The 24989-nt window shown below is 34.6% G+C and overlaps 2 protein-coding genes across 5 annotated transcripts; one reads left to right on the top strand and one right to left on the bottom strand.

The window, feature by feature from the left end:
- Nucleotides 1-108: 108 nt before the first annotated feature.
- LOC111061137 lies at nucleotides 109-18107 on the bottom strand. Of its 4 annotated transcripts, none has more exons than XM_039437392.1 (10): nucleotides 17974-18107; nucleotides 16483-16704; nucleotides 14283-14445; nucleotides 12187-12379; nucleotides 7441-7492; nucleotides 6784-6966; nucleotides 5626-5800; nucleotides 2645-2825; nucleotides 678-801; nucleotides 109-357 (listed from the first exon to the last, which is right to left on the bottom strand). In XM_039437392.1, the coding sequence occupies exons 1-10, from the start codon at nucleotides 18021-18023 to the stop codon at nucleotides 306-308; spliced, it is 1395 nt and encodes a 464-aa protein (XP_039293326.1). In that variant the 5' UTR covers nucleotides 18024-18107; the 3' UTR covers nucleotides 109-305. The 4 variants fall into 4 exon arrangements, with proteins under 4 accessions (XP_039293326.1, XP_039293327.1, XP_039293329.1 ...); XM_039437393.1 differs by lacking the exon at nucleotides 7441-7492 and adding an exon at nucleotides 9215-9266 and having other exon boundaries at nucleotides 122-357; XM_039437395.1 differs by having other exon boundaries at nucleotides 122-357; nucleotides 12187-12271.
- A 2497-nt stretch (nucleotides 18108-20604) lies between these two features.
- Nucleotides 20605-21998, top strand: LOC111063558. The gene has a single exon (XM_022351248.2). The coding sequence runs from the start codon at nucleotides 20621-20623 to the stop codon at nucleotides 21632-21634; it is 1014 nt and encodes a 337-aa protein (XP_022206940.2). The 5' UTR covers nucleotides 20605-20620; the 3' UTR covers nucleotides 21635-21998.
- The last annotated feature ends 2991 nt before the right edge of the window (nucleotides 21999-24989 follow it).

Raw genomic sequence — 24989 nt, 5'->3', positions numbered from 1 at the left:
TCATTGCGATCATTTGATTCTCCATGAGTTTGAGGAATATAAGAATCTATTCGAAAAGATGACCTTCAAATTCAGAAATTGATTTGGGATTCGAAATGAAAACAAGAAACCATTGCATCGTATTTTATTTCAACAAATATATTTCTGTTTATTCGTTTATTCAAAGTCAGGTAATAATGACAAATTATAAAGTATGAAGAGATAATCCAATCCTAGAGAAAGCATTTTAAATTAAGTGTATGATGTGCTAAACTGATAAATTAACTTTACCATATTTATTAGATTTGAAGAACAATGTTCATGCCTCATGATCTCGGTCTATTAAATATATAACTATCATCATTTTCATCGAATCTCCTGCAAAAAAGGAAATGGATAGATGATTGAGAGAGCGAATGAATTACTCGATTCATTCAAAATTCTTATCCGAATAGGTATTTTTACGGTATCTTTAGAATTAAAATTCATCTTTAGAATTGTAGTCATCTTTAAAATTGAACAATATCTTCATTCTGTGCTGGTAGTCTCTCATACTGAGTCGTTCTTCCAACAAAACAGTAATACTTGACAATAGCCCTTTTGAGTTAACAGAGAATCGGCTTGGAATTTGGAACATAATCGACCGATGCCATATGGGATATCTGTATCAGCTATCTTTTCTCTGTGGTGATACTCACAGTTTGTACTGATCTTCAGGCATATCTTCTTCACTGGAGAACAAATTGCAAATTAATCTCCAGAAACTCTTTTTCTTCTTTGGTTTTTCCTCCTCCACAATTTCGTCAAGCTTCAAGGTACCAGCTGTTCAAAATAAATAGAAATATTTCAAGTACAAGCATTGTAAGTATGAGATATCGAGCTGCGTTTACACCAAAGTTATTCACAAAATGATTATTTCTCCGTCCTTATAGATTCTATTAGATTGAACGGAACTTATCATACACATGATGAACAGCATACAATGACAACATATGTGTAACAAACATAAATGATGGCAAACATATGTGTTTGTCAAGTTCCGTTCAGTCTGATAGCTTATGTAAATAACTTTGGTGTAAACGCAGCTTTATATAGGTACAGAATATTGTCATAGAGAAACGATAGCATAAGTAGATAGATTCTCCATGGTATAGAGAATTTATTTCGCAACTTTTACTGTTATCTCAAGCCGATTACTGTCGATTATTGTCAATGTTTACTGTTTTGTTGGGGTGATAGTGTAGGAACGGCACAATTTGAGAGACTACCTGCGTCACACAGCTGCATAAAAAAGAACTACGTGAACTATCGGCTAGGGATAACAGTAAAAGTTGTGACATAAACGCCCTATACCATGGGATATCTACTTACGCTATCGTTTCTCTATGATATTGTTCATTATCCAAGGTTCATCAACCGTAACCAACAAGTTTAAGTGACTAAGGCCTGGTTGCAGGAAAGCCGGTTGAATTTTAACCGTGATTAGCTCCACTAGAACCAATCGGAGAAGGCATTCTTGAAAAGACGGCTTCTCTGATTGGTTCTCTTGGAATTAATCACGGTTAAAATTTAACCGGCTTTTGTGCAGCCGGTACTAAGGTTCTCTTCCAGAACATATCTTTCAAATTCCTTCCATTGAAGCCTCTTTCTTCTATAGTGATGTTCACGTTATAATGGCAGTATTTGATTAACATTGGTTTCATTCTTTATTTATCTATTCTTTTACAATGTAGCACAGATCGGGAGAGAAAAACTAAGAATGCTATCCTGCAATGTTTTGCTATCCTTGTCCATCATTCGACAAAGCAGATAGCGCTACCCTTTTCTAGCTCAGCAACATTGCCACATACTTTTTTTTAAATGTAAATATTATGATCTATCAACAAAATAACTTATATCAATCATAGAAATTCATTTTTTTAGCATTGAAAGAAAATATTTTCTTGATGAACGAATATAATTGTTCATTCAGAACATGAATACTTTACATCAGATATACTGGTATCCTCTATAGAAGGCTGTGACAAGGCAGAGGATCGGCAAAGCTGGCTATCTTTCTCCACAGCCATTATAACGTGGACCTCACTATACTTCAACTTCCATTCACTGCTGCGTCATAGATCGTCGACTAATCACAGGCAAGCTGACGTTTTGTTGTGATACACTCCCACTTTTAACGCAACCTGATTGGTCGAGACGAAAGAAGGCAGCATGAGTCTCCAGATTTAGTTCAATGATGTCCCGGTAGATGTCAGATTATCACAGTTCACTCAAATTCACTTTTGATCAGAGCCGCAACAAAGATTGATGATGATCATTGTAGTTCTTCATATTACAAAGATAATATTCAGATGTATTTATTCATTCATACAATAAGTACATTATCAAAATGATAGGGAGCGGAAAAATAAGGTAACCTTGTGCTATTCCTCTCCCTAATTAAGATAAGGTTACACATAGTCCTAAATAGGTGAGTCTTGTTGTATTGATGACAACCCATTTATAAGTGAATTACAATAATATTATTGTTTTCAATACAGATTACACTAAAAAAAAAGAAAAACTGAGATTATACTGAACTTCATTTTTTGAAAATTTTCGCATTCTATTACTTACTGTATTTTTCAACATGTAATTTAATATTTCATAATTAAACCATATTTACCGTAGATTTTTCGCTGATAATGTTCCTCCTCAGTGTTATAGAAAATAGCTCTCACCGCCACACCTCTCTGTCTATCTCCAATATTGTATTGCCATACTTTATTCCCATTGAAACAATCTATAGTTCTCACAGATTTTGTTCCAATGTATTCGACTACCTGCCTTTCAAATTTCTCTCCACTCTGTGTATTAAACAAGAATAAAGCACTTTCAATACATTTAGGGCCGGTTTCCGAGCTCGGGATTAGGCTAAGTTCCAGAATTTAAACAGTAATTTCGGCTTTCCGAAACGTGTCGTAGTCATAGACATTAGGCATATGAATAAAGTTGAGCATTTGCTTATACTTCTAAAATATGGAGCATTTGCTTCATTTTCTATGAATAAACGTGAGCAAAACCTTTTTGCTCATGCTCATCAAAAAAATAGTTTGAGCATTTGCTCAAAAGTAAAAGCTTTCGCTCAAAATTGTATGAATAAACTGGAGCGTTTGCTCAACTTTTGAAGCAAATGCATCAAAAAAGGTGAGTCTAGTCTAGAGCAGCTTATCACCTTTTGCTCATAGTTAAATGGCTCAACTAATTCGTATGAGGAAGAGGAAACTATACCAGAAACTATCACAACCAATAGTGTAGAACTATAAAACTCTTTTTAGATTCAACCATGATATATATCACCATTATTCCTACAAAAGAATAAATACAAAAGATACCTGTTATAAAGATAGCCATCACAAAATAGGAAATAGGCATTTAAGAATATGAGAGTGTAGACGATTATAAGAAGGCTTTTGATAATATAAGAATATGCTGAAGATTATTATAGAGATGACATTTTTTCACGCTATTATTTCAAAATTCTAAACTCAACTAACCTAAAACTGTATTCATAAATAGAAAACAGAGCAAACGACGCAAACACAAGCGGTGCCCCCTGTTTGCATATTTAGCGCTTCCGTGAGTTATAAATACAAATTAAGGATACAAAAGCGAATCAGCTGATGAAAAATCTTTAAAATACGTGAGCATTTGCTCCAGAGTTCAGGAGCATAAGGTAAGAGTATAATGTAAAGCTTATTCATATAAAAATGAGCAAATGCTTATGCTTCTACCTTTTGCTCATGAGCAAAACCTTATGCTCCATGTTCCTGCTCATGAGCATTTGCTTTCGTTTTATTCATATGGGCCATTGTCAAAGACACGTTTGAATTAAATTACAAAAAAACTAGAACATTAAACAAAAAAAAAAAAAAATAAAGAGAAAATAGTGTAAAGTTTCAGCTATTTTGAATTATTTAGAGATGTCTAATTTCTTCAAGGAAAAACGTTTCCAATTATAGAAATGAGAGAATTACTGGGACTACTGTTATAAAAACTGCGACTAAGCCCCGTTTTGAAAAGCTAATTTTCTGACTCCAACTGTTTAAAGTCTAGAACTTAGCTGAATCCCGAGCTCGGAAACCGGCCCTTAAGCATAGATTAAATAAAAAATCTATACTTTACTCTATGATTCCAGTAAGAGATTGATAGAAACTATTCTAAAGGCCAAGCTGGACGAAGCTTTTTCAGACGAGTTAGCAGTCTGCAGTTTAAATCCTTACACCCCTTCCACAGGAGGTCACCAGATGAAATATATTAAACTAAACTAAAAAAGCTGAACTAAAGTGCAGGAAGCTCTCCTATTGGCTGATAATCAGCTGATTCCCGAACGCCAAACAAATCAGCCGATCGGAGAGACTCCTTCTCTGCCGACTCATCTCCCGCTAGTGCAAAAACGTCTGTAAACACCTCATGTGGCGTGGCCCTGAAGCACTGATGTTTCATGCATTCAAGTGATAAATTTTTAGAAACTATTTCAAGGGCCAATCCAAACAAAGCGTTTCTTCAGGCGTTAACAGACGAGACATCAGGGCAGAAAGCTCTTCGATTGACTGATTATTAACTGACTCCTGAACGTCAATCCAATAATTAGCAAATCGGAGATCTTCCTGCTCTGCCGACACGTCTCTAAACGCCTGGAAAAAGCTTTGTGTGGTTTGGCCCTTATTTATAACTTTTTTTTTTATTACTTCCATTAAAACTAGTCACTAGGACTAACCATTAGTTTTGTTCTCTTATTTCTTGTGTAGCGAAAGAATTTAAAGTAGAAGAATTATTAGATTAGAACTGTAGGCTTCACTGGAAGACTTTAGCAATAAAAATTAATATTTTATTTATAACTTAAGAGAGTTCTAATATAGATTAGAAACTTGTAACTTATATCAATAATAAATGAGAATGCATAATATAATTCTAATTGAATGATCAATTCATTATTCTAACTACTCTAGTCTTTGACTTTCATTGGCTTCAGTGAGATCAACATTATCATACAACTGCGACTACGCCCCGTTTCTGGAAGCAAGTTTTCTGACTTCAGCTGTTTAAAGTCTAAAACCATAGAGAAACAATAGCGTAAGTAGATATCCCATGGTATAGGGCGTTTATGTCGCAACTTTTACTGTTATCTCAAGCCGATTACTGTCTACATTTATTTATTCATTTACATTGTGTACAAATACTTATACTGTCAATTATAATTGTCGATGTTTACTGTTTTGACTGGGTAAGAGTGTATGAACGGCACTATATGAGAGACTACCAGCGTCATAAAGCTTCACAGGACGGAACTACGCGGACTATCAGCTTGGGATAACAGTAAAAGTTGCGACATGAACATCCTATACCATGGGATATCTACTTATGCTATTGTTTCTCTATGCTAAAACTTAGCTAAATCCCGAGCTCGGAGACTGAACCTAAATCAGTCCAACCGTTAGTCAAAAGTGCATCTGACTAAAGGATTTTGATGTTGGTTAAATTATAATTTGAGAAATCTGTATAAAAATATATTAAATCTATATTTTGTTATGATAATTTTAATTAAGAAGTGAATCTGACTGGAGGAATTCGATGTGAATTGATTATTACAATCATTTAACTCACGTGCAGCATTATGCAAGACCAAATTTCGTGTTTTGTGACGATAAAGTTATCGGTGAATTCGTATGGATGAATTTTGTGCTGCCTATAACCTCCTTTGCCAAATTTCCTCTCTGCCCAGTGTGGCAGAAGGTAGTCCAGTTTGTACAGCCTCTTATCGTCATCCTGAATCGTGCATCTACAATAAATTATTTTTTCATTAATTCCATTATTATAATATGATACTCCACATTAATTAAAGAACGACAAATGACAAATGGAAGGAGAAGAATAAGGTTTACGATTAAATTATACACATCAAATTACGAAAAGTGAGAAGGAAAAGGAGAAGAAGAAGGAGAAGAAGTAGAAATCGGAGAAGAGAGAAAAGATGAATAACAAGGAAAAGAAGAAGGGAGAGAAAGAGTGAGATGAGAAGGAGAAGAGGAAGGAAAGAATAAGAGGACGTGAGGAGGAGGAAGAGGTGGAGAAGAAGAAGGAGTTGAAACGAGAATGAGAAGGAGGAAGAAGAAGGAAGAAGGGAAGAAGAGTGAAAGATGGTGGAGAAGAGGAAGAAGAAGTAGTAGAAGAAGTGGGAGACGTAGAAAAAGAATGGATGAGGAGGAGGAGAAGAAGAAGTGGATAGAAAAGAAGTTGACGAAAGGTTAAGAAGAAGTAGAGTAGAGGAGAGGAATAGCAAGAAGAAGGGTACATGAGGGGAGGAAAAGGTAAAGAAGAAGAAAAGAAGGAAGGAGAAAGGAAAAGAAGAAAAGGAAAGGAGGAGAGGAAAGGAGGAAAGGAAAGGAGAAGGGGACATGAGGGAAAGGAAAAATTGAGATAGAAGAAAGAGAAGAAGTAGAAAAAGACAGGATGGTGAGAAGAGGGAGAAGAAGAAGAAGAAGAAGAAAGAAGAGGAAGAAGAAGAAGAAGAAGAAGAAGAAAAAGAAGAAGAAGAAGAAGAGAGAAGAGGAAGAAGAAGAAGAAGAAGAAGAAGAAAAAGAAGAAGAAGAAGAGAAGAAGATAAGAAGAGAAGAAGAAGAAGAAGAAGAAGAAGAAGAAGAAGAAGAGAAGAAGAGAAGAAGAAGAAGAAGAAGAGAAGAAGAAGAAGAAGAAGAAGAGGAAGAAGAAGAAGAAGAAGAAGAAGAAGAAGAAGAAGAAGATTGAGTGTGGAAGAAGACTCACCTCGCTTGGTTTTGACTGCATCCAATCTGACCATAAGGCCGATGTAAATCCTCGAGACCTGTTCCTTGCGGATTGGAGAAATCGAAGTAATTCTTTTGTTCGATCAACGGATTTGACACGTCTTGATGAAAATCTTGTTCGTTGATTGCTTCTTCATATACTCCATCGACTGGTTTGAATACACTGCAATTGATTGAAACAGAAATTAAGTAATGATATGATCATTACATAAAAAATTGATCATTGAACAAATTTCCAAGTTGAACCATAGAGAAGCAATAGCATAAGTAGATATCCCATGGCATAGGGCGTTTATGTCGCAACTTTTACTGTTATCTCAAGCCGATAGCCCACGTAGTTCTTTCCCGTGAAGCTTTATGACGCTGGTAGTCTCTCATATTGTGCCGTTCATACACTCTTACCCGGTCAAAACAGTAAACATCGACAATAATCGACAGTAATCGGCTTGGGATAACAGTAAAAGTTGCGACATAAACGCCCTATACCATGGGATATCTACTTATGCTATTGTTTCTCTATGGTTGAACTATGCGAAGAATTCAGTATTGGAATGTTTCAAATGCACAGTTAAAATTTAACATGCTTTTTTGCAACTGGGTCTTAGAAACATTGAACAGTAATACGTTTAATACATACCTTGAATCATGATTATTAGTCCAATATGTTTTCCCAAACTTTAAATGACCATCTGAAACAGGAAAATCTATATTCTCTATTTTTTCTCTAGGTTCAACCATACATGATAGATAAAATAATGATAAATTTTTTGTGTAGTTGAGAAGTTGATATTGAGGTAATTATTCATATTAAAAATATAACACTAAGAAATTGTCACAAGCCACAGATTTTATTGAAAGTTAGAAAGACCGGTTCCGGTTGTTACACCATTGCCAATCTCTGATGAACTAAAACTAAATACAAGAGCAGCAGAATTTATACTGGTAGGCGATTACTGCTATTGGTCAAGGGCATGAACGCCTGCCATTGGCCCAGCCAGACAGTCTCCTCCCACTTAACGGTATAACAGAAACGTCTTTCTAACTTTAGATACAAGAGCAGCAGAATTTATACTAGTAAGCGAGTACTGCTATTGGTCAAGGGCATGAACGCCTGCCATTGGCCCAGCTAGACAGTCTCCCCCCACTTAACGGTATAACAGAAACGTCTTTCTAACTTTAGATACAAGAACAGCAGAATTTATACTAGTAAGCGAGTACTGCTATTGGTCAAGGAATGAACGCCTGCCATTGGCCCAGCCAGACAGTCTCCTCCCACTTAACGGTATAACAGAAACGTCTTTCTAACTTTAGATACAAGAGCAGCAGAATTTATACTACTAAGCGAGTACTGCTATTGGTCAAGGGCATGAACGCCTGCCATTGGCCCAGCTAGACAGTCTCCCCCCACTTAACGGTATAACAGAAACGTCTTTCTACTTTAGATACAAGAACAGCAGAATTTATACTAGTAAGCGAGTACTGCTATTGGTCAAGGGCATGAACGCCTGCCATTGGCCCAGCTAGACAGTCTCCCCACACTTAACGGTATAACAGAAACGTCTTTCTACTTTAGATACAAGAACAGCAGAATTTATACTAGTAAGCGAGTAATGCTGATTGCATTTGTGAGAATGCACGCGCAACAGTCTAGAATGAGAGAGATTGATGAGAAGGGAGTCAACTGTGCGTGTGACGTATGACACTGTGACGTCAAGCGATGGTCCATCTCCGCATAGACTATCTCTCTCTTCACTAGCTGCACTGTGCTAACTCATGCTTTCGCCTATGGTACATCTGTACATAGCGGGCGATCTGCGCATACTACACCGGCTTCCGAGCTCGGGATTTGGCTAAGTTCTAGACTCTAAACAGCTGGAGTGAGAAAATTGGCTTTCCAAAACGGGGCGTAGTCGCAGTCATTATCATAGACACGTTTGAATTGAATTAAAAAAACTAGTATATTAAACACAAAATGAAATAAAGAGAAAATCGTGTAAAGTTTCAGCAATTTTGAATTATTTAGAAATGTTTAATTTCGTCAAGGAAAAATGTTTTCAATTATAGAAATGAGAAAATAAAAACTGCGACTACTGTTATAAAAACTGCGACTACTGTTATAAAAACTGCGACCACGCCCTGTTTTGGAAAACCAATTCTCTTACTCCAGCTGTTTAAAGTCTAGAACTTAGCCTAATCCGAGCTCGGAATCCGGCCCTTATTGTTTCGAAATTTTCCTCTTAAGATTCTTTGATGAATGAGATCAGCAGGTAGTGGAAGTTTATTCTAAATATACATTTCTCTCTTATCAAGATTTACTAGAATAATCACTTATATGAGGTTCAATATTATAGAACCACAGATTATTTTTCTAATATTTGGGAGAATTGAACAGCAAAATCTCTGATACAAACCTTGAATCATGATTATTTGTCCAATATGTTTTCCTAAACTTCAGATGACCATCTGAAACATAATAATATTATATTCTTTATTTTTTCCCTAGGTTCAACCAAGGTACCTAGAATAGAGGTATTCTCGGTACATTGGGTTCAACCGTACATGTAAGATAACAGAATGAGATATTTTTGTGTACCTAGTTGAGAAGTTGATATTGTGGTAATTATTCATATTAAATGAAAAGACTAAGAAATTGTCAAGAACAACAGATTATATTGGAAGTTAGAAAGACTGGTTTCGGTTGTTACACCATTGTCAATCTCTGATAAACTAAAACAATATACAAGAGCAGCAGAAATTATACTAGTAGGCGAGTAACTGCTATTGGTCAAGGGCATGAACGCCTGTCATTGACCCAGCTAGACAGTCTCCTCCCACTGAACGGTGTCACGAAATTGAGTGGGAGGAGACTGTCCAGCTGGGCCAATGGCAGGCGTTCATGCCGTTGACTAATAGCAGTACTCGCCTACTAGTAGTATAAATTCTGCTGCTCTTGTATCTAGTTTTAGTTTATCAGAGAATGGTGTAACAACCGAAACCGGTCTTTCTAACTTTCAATAAAATCTGTGGTTTTTGACAATTTCTTATTGTTTTTATTTTGTATGAATAATTACCACAATATCAACTTCTCAACTACACAAAATTTACCAAAATTTAACTATCAAGACAAGCCGATAATAGTTCCATAGTGAGGTCCACGTTATAATGGCAGTATTTGATTACATTGGTGTTGTTATCCTTGTCTATCATTTGACAAAGCTGATAACACCATCCTTACCTAACTCCGCAATGTTGCCAGATCATTTTTATCAATGTATAAATATAATTAGTAAACAAAATATTCAAATTCTATCATGAAAGTGCATTATTTTATTATTGGGAATGATATTATCTTGACAAATAAAATATATCATTGATCAGTTGGAAACAAGGAAGAACAGTTGATATCACATCAGATACACCGGTATAATCTAGAGAAGGCAGTTGCAAGGCAGAAAATCGGCAAATTTGTTCTGCTATGTTTCTCCATTGCTATTATAACGTGGACCTTACTTGTTGTTTTGGTGAAGCTATGTGACGCTGGTAGTCTTTGATACTACATGAAAATCATTACAGTAGTACCTTAACTTTTACATTTTCATCATTTTTCCTGCTCAATACTATTGTAGAACTCATCAGTTTAATATGATTCACCATGTCATTTTACCGCTACTGGTATTTATTTTTCGCCACACTGCACAGAAAGCAGCTGTTTTCCAGTCCCTACGTAGATCTGAAAGACCTTGTTTGCAGACGACGTCAGAAAAGGGTTTCTTTTCCGGTCTAGGCCAGAAAGTTGTCTCTTTCCAGCCGCTTATGGCTGGAAACAACGCGCTAATTATTATTAATAAGTCATCCGCTAGATCGGGCGAGTGTCCACTTTCATAATAAGCTGAAGTCGCCATGATTTTAGTTCCAGTTTCGAATCAAACTAATTCGCTTCGCAACCAGTTTTATTCAATTATTTATTGTTGATTAGTGCATTCCGAATTTTCAAAAATGCTTGAAGATGACTGTGGTATTCCAAGTGAAATTTTAAAAGAATCTGAAATCCTGACTGCAAATCTTCTACCACTAAAATCAAGAGATAGGTACGATAGCTTAACGAGTATTCTTTATTTATTTTGTCAGCAATACCTGTAGTGTGGCGAAAAATATCGTTCGCACCACGGGCAAAAATGTTTTTCCAGCTCTCATCTTTTCTAGTCCTCGGCCTACGGCCTCGGACTTGAAAACCGATTTCGAGCTGGAAAATCTCATTTTCTGCTCTAGGTGCGAAATATACTATTTCCTACAGCTACGTTGAAAAGTGGCCATTGCTGCACTGATTACAGAACGCAAAGAATCACTTTTCCGCTCTAGTGCGGGAAAATTTTTCTGCACTCCAGATTTGCAACATGGTAACGCAAAATACTTAGTAGGTTATATGGAGCAACAGTGCAGCAAAATCAAAATGAAGTTGGTAACAGTGACTGCTGTGGCTGCTATAGTGAGCAGAGGTGCAACGAAGCACAACGCGCTAATATTATTCATTATATATTATAACCAAGGACAACGAGGACTTTAGGATTTTAGGATTAAGGTTTTGATCAATAATAAAATTACACAGAAAAAATTTGATGCATTTCAGGCAATTTTACCCATAATTACCCACTTTTCATATTCAATGGTAACTGTAGGAAAAACTTAATGTGAAATACGTGCGCAAAGTTCCTCTGCTGCACTCAAGAAACCATTCCGCCCTCGCCTACGGCTCGGGCGTAAACGTTTCTTTCGGTGCAGCAAACTGTCACTTTGCGCACTAGTTGCACAAATAACTATTTAACGCTAGAACGTAAGTTGAATCATGTTTTGTTAAACACATGAATAAAGGAATCTGAATCTGAATACAGTGCCGTTCTTACAATCTCATCCCAACAACACACTCATAAAATAAACAGTAGTCGACAGTAATCTGCTCGTACAATTTTTAATTTGATTGATTCTATTATGTGTTTCTGTTTATATGAAATAATAAATCCATGAAAGAGTAACAGGTCAATGAAAATTTGTGTAAATTTTGGTTGGTTCCAAAATAAAGATTTGTGTGAAATATGATAGTTTTTGAATCTGACGTGTATTTCAACACCATAATCTCAAAGAACTATTTGAAAAATATATTAGAAAAAGTGTATTTCAAAGAACCCACCTATGTTTGTGTTTCTGTAATGTTTCTGTAGATGATTAAATCTATAAATCAGTAACGTATCAATAAAAAATTTGTGTAAATTTCGTTTGATTCCACAAAAAAGATTTGTGTGAAATATGATAGTTTTCAAGAGAGTATGATTTTGAGAGTATAATCTCAAAGAAATATATTAGAGGAGGTGTATTTCAAAGGACTCACCATAACGTACAACCTTATTATCATCTTCGGCATCAATATATTTGACTTCTCTGGCAATAGTCATGTCAAGTCTGTTATCTATTTCCTGAAAAGTTTGAGGATTGGTGGTCACTTCTATGCCATCAAAGAAAAAGATGGAACCAAGAGCCTCCCGACTCACCATCTCTGTCACTATTCTTTTGAATTTTATTTGCTGCAATGAGATAAGTTTCAAAGCAAATCAAATTTCATTTCAACTAAATATAGGTTGATATGGTAGCCCACACAACTCAGTGTAAAATGTACTATATTACATCAAGATGGACTAGAATGGTCACTAAACAAATCTATTTATTTATTTATTCATTATTTCACAAAGGCGACTTTCTAGAAGTATTTTGAGCCTAGGTGATGATGATGAGATGAATGATAATACAATGGAGGTAGAGTTATGAATGAATAAAAATAATATATTATGCTATCCACTTGAATAGATTTGAGTCCAAATCAAAACGACAATGATTCATACATTGGTCACGAATGGTCACGTGACTATGATTCATAAAATCATATCTAATGATTATTAAACGAAAATCCAAATTAAATGCTGTAAATTATATTATTACATCATTTTGAATTATTTATTTTTTTCTGTAAAATCATATCTATCAACTGGTTGATGACACAGTTACTACAGTGTACAGTGTCTTTCTTCATTCTCTTCCCCCAAATAAGTAATATACTTTTAGGCTTAACGAAGGTTTTGGGTTTCTGAAGGATAATATAATAATTATATTATATTATATTACTTGTTTGGGGGAAAGAATGGAGAAAGACACTGTAATAATTTTTTATGAACTTTTCATCTCATGTAAACTCATGAGACAGCAAAGAAGTTTCAAAATCAATCTTTCCTTCTCTATTCATTTTTCCCATTTCTACATTCTTCAATACACTTATCTATAATATAATAAAGGAGAGAATCGGCTTATACCAGGACCTCCTATATTATTTAATTATCTATTCACAATGCAAATGACACTAATGTAATAACATTGAAAGATGAAATAATAAGGTAGTCCTTGTGCTATTTTTCTTCCAAATTTATAAGTGACAAGCCCAAGATAAGGTTAGAATTTCACGTGTACAATTTTTATAAAATGTCAGACCAAAATAAACATTAAAACTCTAAATTTTTAATCTAGATGGCTTGAATTAATAAATTATATACTACCGGACCTGGGCCCAGAAAATAAATGGCCGCCATATGTGGTCACAGTATACATACAGTACGGAAACTTGGCTATACCCTGACGCCAAAATCCGCCATCTTGTTAGGAAGCGCCGCATTGTAATAGTATTGATGGTAGGTTCGGATCACTTTAATGATCCGGATCAATTGATCTCGTTCACTGCCACGAGCCAATCAGAAGACCAGGATTGGAACTTCCCAAGGTCACGTGATGTGTTTAGTATTGGGGTCATGTAAAAAGCATTGGTTAGATAGGCGCTTGATTACAAGTTTCCATTCTGTATCTATTCTGTGATGTGGTGGTCTTATAGAAATTCCTACTAAGAAAAAATCACTAATCAGCTGTTAGAGAGCGTCTCAGTTTGTCGAAATCTCAGTTCGTCTAGTTCCCGTTCAAAATATCAATGCCAGCCACTACATCCGCCGTATGTAGTTCATACATCAGCCATTTTTTCTTAGGAAGTCCTGCTTATACAAGTACGGGTACGAAATTCACGAATGACGCATCATCACGTCTCAACTACTCAACTGATTAACTTGACATTTTGCATGTTGGTTCTTGATTTACCGAGGATATAGACCTGTTTTGAATTCGTCAAGATTTTAGTAGGTCAAGTTTTCATTTGTCAAGTGAATGCATTTTTTAAGGTTTCCAAGGACTCTCCAAACATCTTTTTTGGTTATGAGAAAATAGAGTTGTAACTGGGTCTGAACTACTCAACTGATAAACTTGACATTTTGCGTAAAGATTCTAAATTTACGGAGGATGGTTCTTGGCCTATTTCAGTGAGTTAAGTTTCCAGCTTGTCAAGTAAATTATTTTTTTAAAGGTTTTAAAGCTATCCAAGGACTTTTGAGGACTTACCTTATCAGTATTTTCACAATCCCAAACTTCTTTTTTGGTTATGAGAAATAGAGTTGTAACAGGGGATTCACCCTTCACCTGGCGATCAGCATCACGGTAATAATCGTACATGTAAGTGTTGTAGGAAGGTAGATATGCGTTATCACTCACATCTTTCGCACACCTTTCGACAGGGAAGAGGAGAAATATTGATGAAATCGAAAAAAAATATTAAGGGGCCTACAGATATATGCGCAGCGAACATGAGCTTTCAATCAGCTGATTATATCTGTATTTTTACAGAAACGGTAGGATACAGTTATAAAAAGCTTGGCATCAGCTGATTAAAAGTGAATTGCTCATGTTCGCGGCGCGTAAATCTGTACGCACCTTTAGAGATAATAAATAATGTGAGTAAAATAGATTGGAGGTAAGTGAATAATCTGCATCAGTTTTATTGTAACTCAGAATAGTATATTATGTAACAAGGATGGAAAGGGGCCTTTTGCAGGCGAGAACGATGTTTCTAGTCAAGGCATTAGCCGAGACTAGAATTTTATAGGAGCACTGCAAAAGATATTCACGTGCAAGTAACGTACACTGTTTTTTGTCATAATAGTATTAAGAAAGATAATTGAGAAATAGAAAACATTACCTGCTTGTGCTGACGTTACTACATGCATTCCATAAACATAACCTAGTTTACAAATTACGAATCAGGTATTTTGTGGAAGTTAACAAAACTTCCACCTGAAGCGCTGAAGGTGGTTTTTTGTAGCAGTTTTGATGTTCCTATTTCGGAACTAGGAAACATACTCGACTGTGAAGAAAACATATTGTTTCATCACAGTAGACTATGCTGTAATGAGAATCATATGTTTATTTGTTTTGCAAATAATTTCATGCATGGAAAACAGCTGAGATTGAATGACTATGACAAAAATATAATCATCCATCGCGATAGATCACAGCCTACTATAAATAGAAGGCCGGAGCATGTTCAATATGGCAACGTGTGGTTCAGGCCGACTTTGCTTTATTTGATATGCATAGATTCATTACACCATTAGAAAAATTGTATTTTGTAGAATCATTTGTATTATTGTATATTGTGAAATCATTCGCATTTGTTAGTAGGGATAGTAAGTATTTGATTTATGTCAATAATGTGATTATAAACCCACAGAGATAATATGTAAAGATAGATTAAACTATTGCTATTGGATATCAATTCTGTGATTTTTTTGTATACTATTATGCCTAGATATAATTGAGTTAATGCACAAAGTTGAATGAATTATCATTATTCCAGCAATTTATTCATTCAATAACCTATTAATTCATTATTAATATGAATTATCACTTCTCTTTATAAGGCTACTTTGAAATTATTAAAACATGATATAAATCTTCAATACCGTACTCTTTTGTATTTTTTTCTTCCAAAACACGAGTTCCAACTCATCTGAAGCCATTTCCCCTAAAATAAAGAAAGACGAGTTGAAACAGGTCTTGTTTTAAAAGGAAAAATAATAATAAAGGGTAGGGTACTTGATGATGTGTTTTAATATAAATTGATGGATATTATCACGAACAAGAACTAAATGGTAGTAGAATAATATATTCCCTTTGATAGATATTATTGAACTATCGATTATCATTACAGTGTATAGTTAGTTATAGGTGCACAAAAAGCGAATGCATTAAATTCAGAAGTTTCTTAAAAAGAAGACAATATTCGACTTTCATATTTTTATTTTACATTTAGAAGGTACTATCCAATACTTTCATCTATTATTGAATTAATACATTTGATCGTTAAAATTACTCGTAGGAAATGCAGACACAGAAAGTAAGTACAGTGAAATATATTGCCAAGCTAGGCATTATATTTGAAACTCCTAGAGCTTAAGTTAAAATTAGTCTATCAGTTAATATTATATATTTTTTTACCATCATTGAATTGCATTTCTCAGTATAGAGATTTGATAAAGAGCGTAAAGCTGGTAGTTAATCGGGAGTCTACCCAAGTGAATTTGCTCGGCCTGAAGCTGAGCTTGACTGCGACGTTGCCAAGTTGTGTGCTCCAGCCTTTATCTGAAGTAAGCCATGGATAGATTGATAATATACTTGTGATATGATCAATACATTTTGTTAGGATGTATTTGTTTGTATTCATCTTAATAGAATACTGTAATATTGAAATCTAATAAGGACTCACTGAACAACATCTGATTTCTTCCCGATAGACTTCTCCCAGTACTTTCCAAGTCTGACATCTCTCCTTCCCTTATTGGTGTCATATCCGAAAATGTGTTTTTTGTCCAATCGATATTTGATTTCTTTCAATTTGCTATCACTGGCTTCCGTTTCATAGTCGACTGCATCCGGGAAACATTTGGGCACTCCACCCGGAAGTAAACTGCAAGCGTTTGCTGAATTTCTGCAAAATTCATTCATTATTATCTATTCATAAATACATCCATAAATTTATCTATTCATTCATTTATCAATTATCATCATCGATTACAATGCGGCAAGATTCAAATACTGTATGCTTCAATATAATAAAAAATTAGTTGACTCCAAGTGAGGTTTGCACTGGAAATTGGGCTAGATACAAAAGTAAATGGAACATAACCTACTTCTTGACTAAGGGCCGGCTTCCGAGCTCGGGATTTAGCTAAGTTCTAGACTTTAAACAGCTGGAGTCAGAAAATTGGCTTTCCTAAACGGGGCGTAGTCGCAGTCCACGTTGAAATTAAGTTTCGAAAAACTAGAAAATTGAACACAAACTAAAATGAAGAGAAAATAGTGTAGAGTTACAGCAATTTTGAATTATTTAGTAGTGTTTCATTTCGTCAAGGATGAACGTTTCCAATTATTGAAATGAGAAAATAATGATTAACATAGAATCTGCGACCAAGCCCCGTTTCGGAAAGCCAATTTTCTGACTCCAGCTGTTTAAAGTGTGGAACCTAGCTAAATCCCGAGCTCGGAAACAAGCCCTTAGTGTATGAATAGAAATTTCGGGGAAGGAACAGTTTTGGGCTGTGCCTATTGGTCCTTCCCCAATCATTTTAATAAATTGGGTTTGTGTATTGCTGAATGAAAAATATAATGCTCAGCAAGGGTCCAATAGAAAACTTGACCTACTGAAATATTGTAAAAATACACCTGAAACCATCAACGGTAAATTGAAAATCTACGTGCAAAATTTAAAGTTAATCAGTTGAGACGTGATGATGCGTCATTCTTGAATTTTCTTTATCGCACGTGTATAAGCCAATTCTCTCCTTCATAGATTCAGCTAAATCTTCTGATTCATCAATAGGATTATGAAATTAATCATAATAGCTATGACTATAGTTATACACGTTATAATGACAGTGGAGGAAGATAGGAGAACAACGTTGCCGATCCTTGTCAATGTCTTGTCAATGCATTCTATAGACGGTAGCTGATACAGGTTTATTGATGTAATATTAACTGTTCATTCTTGTTTAAAATGATCAATTATATTTTATTAAGCAAAAAATTATATTTTTCATCAATTTCATAATTAAGATGAAATATTTTTTCAATTGGTTATCAATTCTACATTGTTAAAAGACGATCTGGCAACAGAGCAAAGCAAGATAGAGTTAAGGTTATCCGCTTTGTTGAGTGGCACTATTTATATTATTCATTTTTGTTTCAGTTAGTAACTTACCCAGCGTTCTTTAAAATTGTTAAAACCAGTACTAATGCTATGGAGTACATTCTAACAGTGGAATATTAAACCTAAAAAACAGAATCATATGGAAACTAACAAGCTTTGTTAACAATAAAACTAATGAACAAAATGTTTTACAGCGTTTTAGCGTCATATACACTTCAATATTGACTGAATATTGATTGTTTAGATTACATTAATCCTAAAACCATCTGTTGAAACATCTTTTATGACGAATAAACTCTCAATTGAATGAGTTCTGAGCCTTGAATACTTCGTCAATTGATTCTGAATCATGTATCCACAATAATATAGTTGACGTAGTTAATGAGAAGAATCGATTAGAGACTCAAAAATAAATATTCATACTTTCCTGGGCTACTTCTAGCTTTAGGGAGGTCCACGTTATAATAGCAGTGTTTGATTACCAATAGTACTGCTATCCTTGTCCATCATTCAACAAAGCACATAGCGTTATCTCTTTCTTGCTTTTCTCTGTTGCCAGATCGTCTTTTAACAATGTAGAATTAATATCATTAATATCACAAAATTGTATCATTTGTACTGCTGTTATTAGATCAAAAAAAGTATTTCTTATTTTTAGAACTCGTGGCTGGAGCTCAAGTTTTCTTTATCTAGTCACGCCAAAAAGTATTAAATTTAATGACTATTTTGTTTGTAAAAATATTTCTTGTGTTTGGCAATAAATCCATTATTCAATAATTAACTAACAAAATATCTTATCTTAATTATGGAAATTCATTAGGAAAATATTGAAAAATATAGTTTCTTAAATAAGGTATAGAAGGCATTGACAAGACAGAGGATCGGCAACATTGTTCTCCTATCTTCCTCCACTGCCATTATAACGTGGAACTCACTATAGATTCATGCCAAGTCTATGTTCCTTTCTCCAATACCACGTTGTCTTATAAGCATTTCAATAAAATAATAGACAAAATTGTGCTTTCATTCCACTTTGGAACAATTCTGAACATTTTTGATCAGAGTATTTCATTACTTCCTTGTATAAAATTCAAATTCGAATTCATCTTTGCATGGAAGTAATACACATTAGAATTTAAATCATAATAAATACAATTTTGAATAAATCAACATTAACACTAATTTATGTTGTAGTCAATCACACTTGATCAAAATATCAATTGTAGCCTTAATGTCTGAACAAAATAATCATCAAAATGATATTTCTTGCGAAAAAATATCATGCATATCCATCCGCGAAGGCTAAATATGATGTACAATAATAAATTTTTCATGTTATGCTATAAGCTCTCATCTTGATACCCTCCTCCTCCTCCTCCTCCTCCTCCTCCTCCTTCTTCTTCTTCTTCTTCTTCTTCTTCTTCTTCTTCTTCTCCTTCCTTCTTTTCACCCTTTCTTCGATTCTCTCCTTATTCAAATCTACATTGTTTCTTTTGGTACTTTGGAATCTTGAAGCTTCATTTTCTATCAACTATTCTATCACTGCTTAATGTATTCAAATTGATGAGCATCGATTATTGTATTATATTTTTGCTCATATTATGTCGAAAAATAACTTTCACTTAAACTAAGCCCGCATCTTTTCAAGTCCGTGACCAAATTAATCTAGACTACTGCAGCCACTCCATATTTTTGTCACAAATTCAAACCCACAAAATTGCATGCTGCAAGCTCCAGTAAGCAATGCACACATTTTAAGTTGCACAAGACTGATTCACTCCCTTAATCACGCTATACTGGTCAACTACTAGGCCTATAGTGAGGTCCACGTTATAATGGCAGTATTTGATTAACATTGGTGTTGCTATCCTTGTCTATCATTCGACAAAGCAGATAGCGTTATCCTTTTCCAGCTTCGCAAAGTTGCCAGTCCTTTTTTCAACAATGTAGAAATCAAGAGAATTTTTAATCTATAAAATGCATTATTGAAGAGTTTAAAAATAGAATATAATTGATCATTTTCAACAGGAATGAACAGTCAATATTTTATTATTTATTACAATAAGTACATTATAAAAATGGTAGGGAGAGAATAAAAAATAAGGTAACCTTGTGATATTCCTCTCCCAAATTTAGATATGGTTACACATAGTCCACAAATAGGTTAGTCTTGTAATTATTGTTCACTTCACAAAACTTTCAGTCAATATTACATCAGATATCCTTCATAGAAGGAGGTGACAAGGCAGTGAAACAACAACGCTTTTCTCCTATCTCTCTCCACTGCCATTAAAACGTGGACCTCACTATAATTCTACACTAATTTCCATTGTGTAACATGCATTACATGCTAGAAGATGCTCTAATTTGTGACAGTGCAATTCTCTTTGGAATGTCAGTGTTTGTTAAAAGTAAACAGCTGATTATTTTCAGTTGGGAGTACTGTCAACTTCAAATAAATATTCAGACACTTTACCCTGTCAGCATTGGTTTAATGGGGTATAATTGGTGTAATTTATGGGGACTACTGACAGATTAAAGTGGATCTCTCAATAGATGGTACCTATGTTCTTTATTATAGTTTCTTCCAGATTGGAATGGAGTTTAGTAGATTGTATCTCCCACTTTTTGAAAAGTATAAAAACGGAGATAGATCTATGGAAGGCATCAGTTGAGTGTAGAGCTTGTACAGATCAACATGAAGTTAGTACTTGTGTTTCTCTCAGTTTTGGGGTTGATTTTTGTGGAGGGTACGAACATTGGGGGGCGGAAAAGTGATAAAAAAGAAGGTGGAAACGACAAAAGTTCAGGTTTGAAGTTGGATATTGTTGGGGGTACAAACAGTGAGGTAGAAAAGAGTGAGAAAACTGTGGGAGGGGACGATAAAACTCAGTTTAAGCGTGGTTTAGTTGACGAAGGACAGTATGGTACTAGTTTTCATGGACAATATGGTGAGAAAACCGTGGTAAACGACGATAAATCTCAGTTTAAACGTGGTCTAGTTGACGGAGGACAGTATGGTACTAGTTTTCATGGACAATATGTTGGGAAAACTATGGTAAACGACGATAAAACTCAGTTTAAACGTGGTTTATTCGAGGATGGACTTTATGGGGGTGGTTTTTACCAACAATCTGGGGGTTTTGGAGGGTATGCAGTTGGAGAACAAGTTTCAGAACATAAAACCATCTCAATTACTAAGGAAATCCCGGTACCCTACCCTGTAACGGTTGAAAAAAAGATTCCATACCCTGTAGATAGACCTTACACCGTGCATATACCCAAACCCTACACAGTCCACGTAGAGAAACCCATTCCATACCCTGTGAAAGTCCCTGTACCCCAACCTTACACCGTTTTGAAACCGGTACCGTATACCGTTCATGTACCAGTTGATAGACCGTACACAGTTCACGTTCCTCAACCGTATAAGGTTTACGTTGATAAACCGTACCCCGTTGAAGTTATCAAGAAATACGCTGTACCAGTTGAATATCCAGTTGATAGACCGTATACAGTTCCAGTACCAGTTGACAAACCCGTTCCGTATACTGTTGAAAAACCAGTTGCGTATCCCGTTAAAGTTCCAGTTGATCGACCGTTTACCGTTGACGTCCCTCAACCTTATCCAGTTGAAGTAGAGAAGAAAGTGCCTGTACCTTATCAGGTGCCAGTCAAGGTAGATGAGGGTCATTTAGGGGAACATCATTGAGAGGACCTTCAAGAATTCTGAGGATATCTTCGGATCGTCAAGAAATGTGAGAAGCTGTCATCAAGAAATCATCTCCAAGAAGACTGATCAAGAGTAGTTAGCCGATTCATCACCGATAGCGAATACCATCTTCAAGATGATCATCCAATCTTCAAAGAAAAATGAGAAGCCATCAATCATCAAGAAGCTGCAGAGATCTTCAACAAGACTGATCTTCAAGAAAAACTGCAGATCCCTCCATAACAAATTGAGTATTCACATTTTTTGAGACTGAAAATGAAGTATTTCTTTCTAATGTGTTACTCTGTTCCATCGTTCTTATAATATGGTGACTGGCTTACTTAAAAATTATCTTCATTTATGAATTCTCTCAAGTCAAACTGTTGACTTTCTTTCAGTACGTTCTTTTAAATTATTCTTGTATATTCTTCAAATTTGAAATTCTTAGTTTATGCTGTTTTCTTGTGGAAATGAACTAAATTTTAAAGAATTGAAATCAGAACACTATTTCGGACCTTTTTAAATGTTATCTGAATTTGGGAGAGAAAAAGTATAAGGTATTCTCAGTTTCTCTCTTACAATCTGTGAATTTTTGTAATAAAAATTAATAGGAGAATGGATATGATAAATAGAAAATTCATTTTCAAATTCTATTCAATTGTTGTTCAATCACTCTTCGATTAAAAAGATCCATCCATCAAAATAATAACTCTTGCATCTTATTCATTGATCAAATTGTATTTCCAAAGTTTATTTATTTATATGATGTAATTGTTTGATGCATTTCCTCTACTGTATATTTTATATTTCATTAATCAAACTCTAATTTTATAGTGATTCAACTCTACGTTTTCATTTCCAAAACTGAGGTAAATTATAACCATTATAACTCGCTATTTGCATTTCACAATACTCTAATGATGTAATGTGATTATTGCTGAAAAGAGAATGATGTAATTTATGTAATTACAATTGATTTCCATGTGTTCATATTGTAATCCTCTTCCAATTCTATCTACTAAAAATGATTGTTCACATTGTGGATAATAATTTCATTGTCTTTCTACATCATCCAATCCTATGTACTCATTTGAAATGGTCGTTCACATTGTGGTATCTGATTATAATATTGTTTTTTTATACTGGTGTGTTGAATAAAATGTATTCGAATTGAGAATTTTTTCTTTGTTGACTCGTTTCTCCTTCCATTTATCATCCATTTATCAAGATCTAATAGATAAGGTTCTAATTTGCTTATTTTTCTTGGGGATATTTAAGCTAAGTCCTTTCAAAAGCTGAAAAGTAGAATCGAAACCTGGAAATTAGATACTGATTTTTTTAAAGGCATAAACTACTCACTAGTCAGTACTCTAGTTTTTGATAGGACTGACTTCCAAATCCTATTATATTAAGCGAGCAATTTCTGTATTTTTATATCTGGTTATTCATGTTTATATCTGGTTATTTATGTTACAACTAATCTCGAAAACGGCACTAACGATTTTCATGAAATTTGGAACATAGTAGGTTTATGATATTATGAAAATTCGATTGCCCTCGGTCTCATCCCTCGGAAAACTCGCTGAAGGACATGAAAAGAAACAGCTGAGACTTTCGTCGTCTGTGGATAGTAAAAAGTGAGCGAGTGATTATGTGGAAAATAAAAATATCGCATCCCCGAAATTCATAAGCTGACGTATAGCCAGCTGTAAAATATAAACACGATCATTTTAGAGAATTGTGTTCAACGAGCGAAGCTCAGTGCCTCGATATTAGATTATATTCCAAAGAAGCAGACGCTGAAAGCATTGAAATAAATTTGTTGATGTTTTCAAAATCTGATAATGTGATACTTTGAAGGTCGAAAAATTGCTTTTTAAACCTCTCATAATTTTTCAACGGAATATTCTGAATTAATCCTTTCTTTTTATTCTCAATTTCCAATTGGGCCCAAGAACTTGCTTTCACGTTTTCAAGGTTGAAATACTAGAGGGGAATGAAAAGTCGTAACTTGGTGTCATAAAATAATTATTCTTCCATTCCATCTCTAAACAAGTTGCATACAATAAAAATCACTGAGTGCCGGTTGCACAAAAGCTGGTTAAGTTTTAATCGTGATTAATTCCACGAGAACCAATCAGACTGGCCGTCTTATCAGGAAGGCCTTCTCTGATTTCTCATTAAATTAATCACGGTTAAAATTCAACCGGCTTTTGTGCAACTGGGCCTGACAGTGTCAACGATGCTCTTTCATAGTTTATTTATTAATAATCATTACATTACATCAATTTTGGGGATAGTCCCATTTGACAGGTAACTTGTCAGTACTAATACTAATCCTAATACTATAATACATACAATCAAAATAATAAAATATTTATTCAGGTATCAAGTCATGTACATGTCTGTACTTAACTTCAATGTGTCGCAAATGTTTGAAAAAAATTGGTTGAATGAATTTAATGTAGATTCAATTGGAGCATCATTGAATACCCTTGACAATTCCAACTCTTTCCCTCCCTCATGTGTCTCTTGTTTAACTATTTTCCAAGCCATTCTTATTTTGTTATCAGCCTGACGTATTCTGTTACTGTTGTGTAATATTTTAGCCTGTCTAATGCACCTATTTAGAATTTTCTTGTACTGTCTCACATATACTCTGAGTTCAGGACAGTCAAGTAATCTGGATTGAGAGTGTAATTCCCTAGCTCTGGCACACGATGTACGAATACCTAAAGTAATCCAACCTTTATCAATATTGTTGCGTGATTTATGACTTGTTATAATTTTACGAGGAAATGATTGCTCTAAGTATAAATTTGTCATTGTGTGGAATTTATTATACAATACATTGAATCTGAGATCATTCTGCTCATATGAAAAAGGGAATCCCAGTTTTCACTTGATAAAATTTTGATGAAGTTATTAGCATTCATTTCTGAAAATACTCTGATTGTTTTAGTTACTGGATTGAGAGTGTAATTCCCTAGCTCTGGCACACGATGTACGAATACCTAAAGTAATCCAGCCTTTATCAATATTGTTGCGTGATTTATGACTTGTTATAATTTTACGAGGAAATGATTGCTCTAAGTATAAATTTGTCATTGTGTGGAATTTATTATACAATACATTTGAATCTGAGATCATTCTGCTCATATGAAAAAGGGAATCCCAGTTTTCACTTGATAAAATTTTGATGAAGTTATTAGCATTCATTTCTGAAAATACTCTGATTGTTTTAGTTACTTTCTTTCTATTTTCCTTAGTTGATTTATTTTCTTTACCGTGTGCCAGTAGTTTTTTTGGAATATTTATTATCTGTGTTGTATGGTCCGACAGATTTGTGTTAATA

The sequence above is a fragment of the Nilaparvata lugens genome, chromosome 11 (genome assembly GCF_014356525.2).
Source record: "Nilaparvata lugens isolate BPH chromosome 11, ASM1435652v1, whole genome shotgun sequence".
Classification (NCBI taxonomy): Eukaryota; Metazoa; Arthropoda; class Insecta; order Hemiptera; family Delphacidae; genus Nilaparvata; species Nilaparvata lugens.
This window is presented reverse-complemented; position numbering and strand designations above follow the sequence as displayed.

Bases quoted from the DNA above. Each gene is read 5' to 3' on its own strand.
- LOC111063558 (XM_022351248.2), top strand. From the start codon at position 20,621: ATGAAGTTAGTACTTGTGTTTCTCTCAGTTTTGGGGTTGATTTTTGTG.
- LOC111061137 (XM_039437392.1), bottom strand. From the start codon at position 18,023: ATGTACTCCATAGCATTAGTACTGGTTTTAACAATTTTAAAGAACGCT. The intron at 14,446-16,482 runs GTGAGTCCTTAT...CCCTGTCGAAAG, and splicing joins AAGAAATCAGATGTTGTTCA to GTGTGCGAAAGATGTGAGTG. The intron at 358-677 runs GTGAGTATCACC...CCTTTTTTGCAG, and splicing joins CCTGAAGATCAGTACAAACT to GAGATTCGATGAAAATGATG.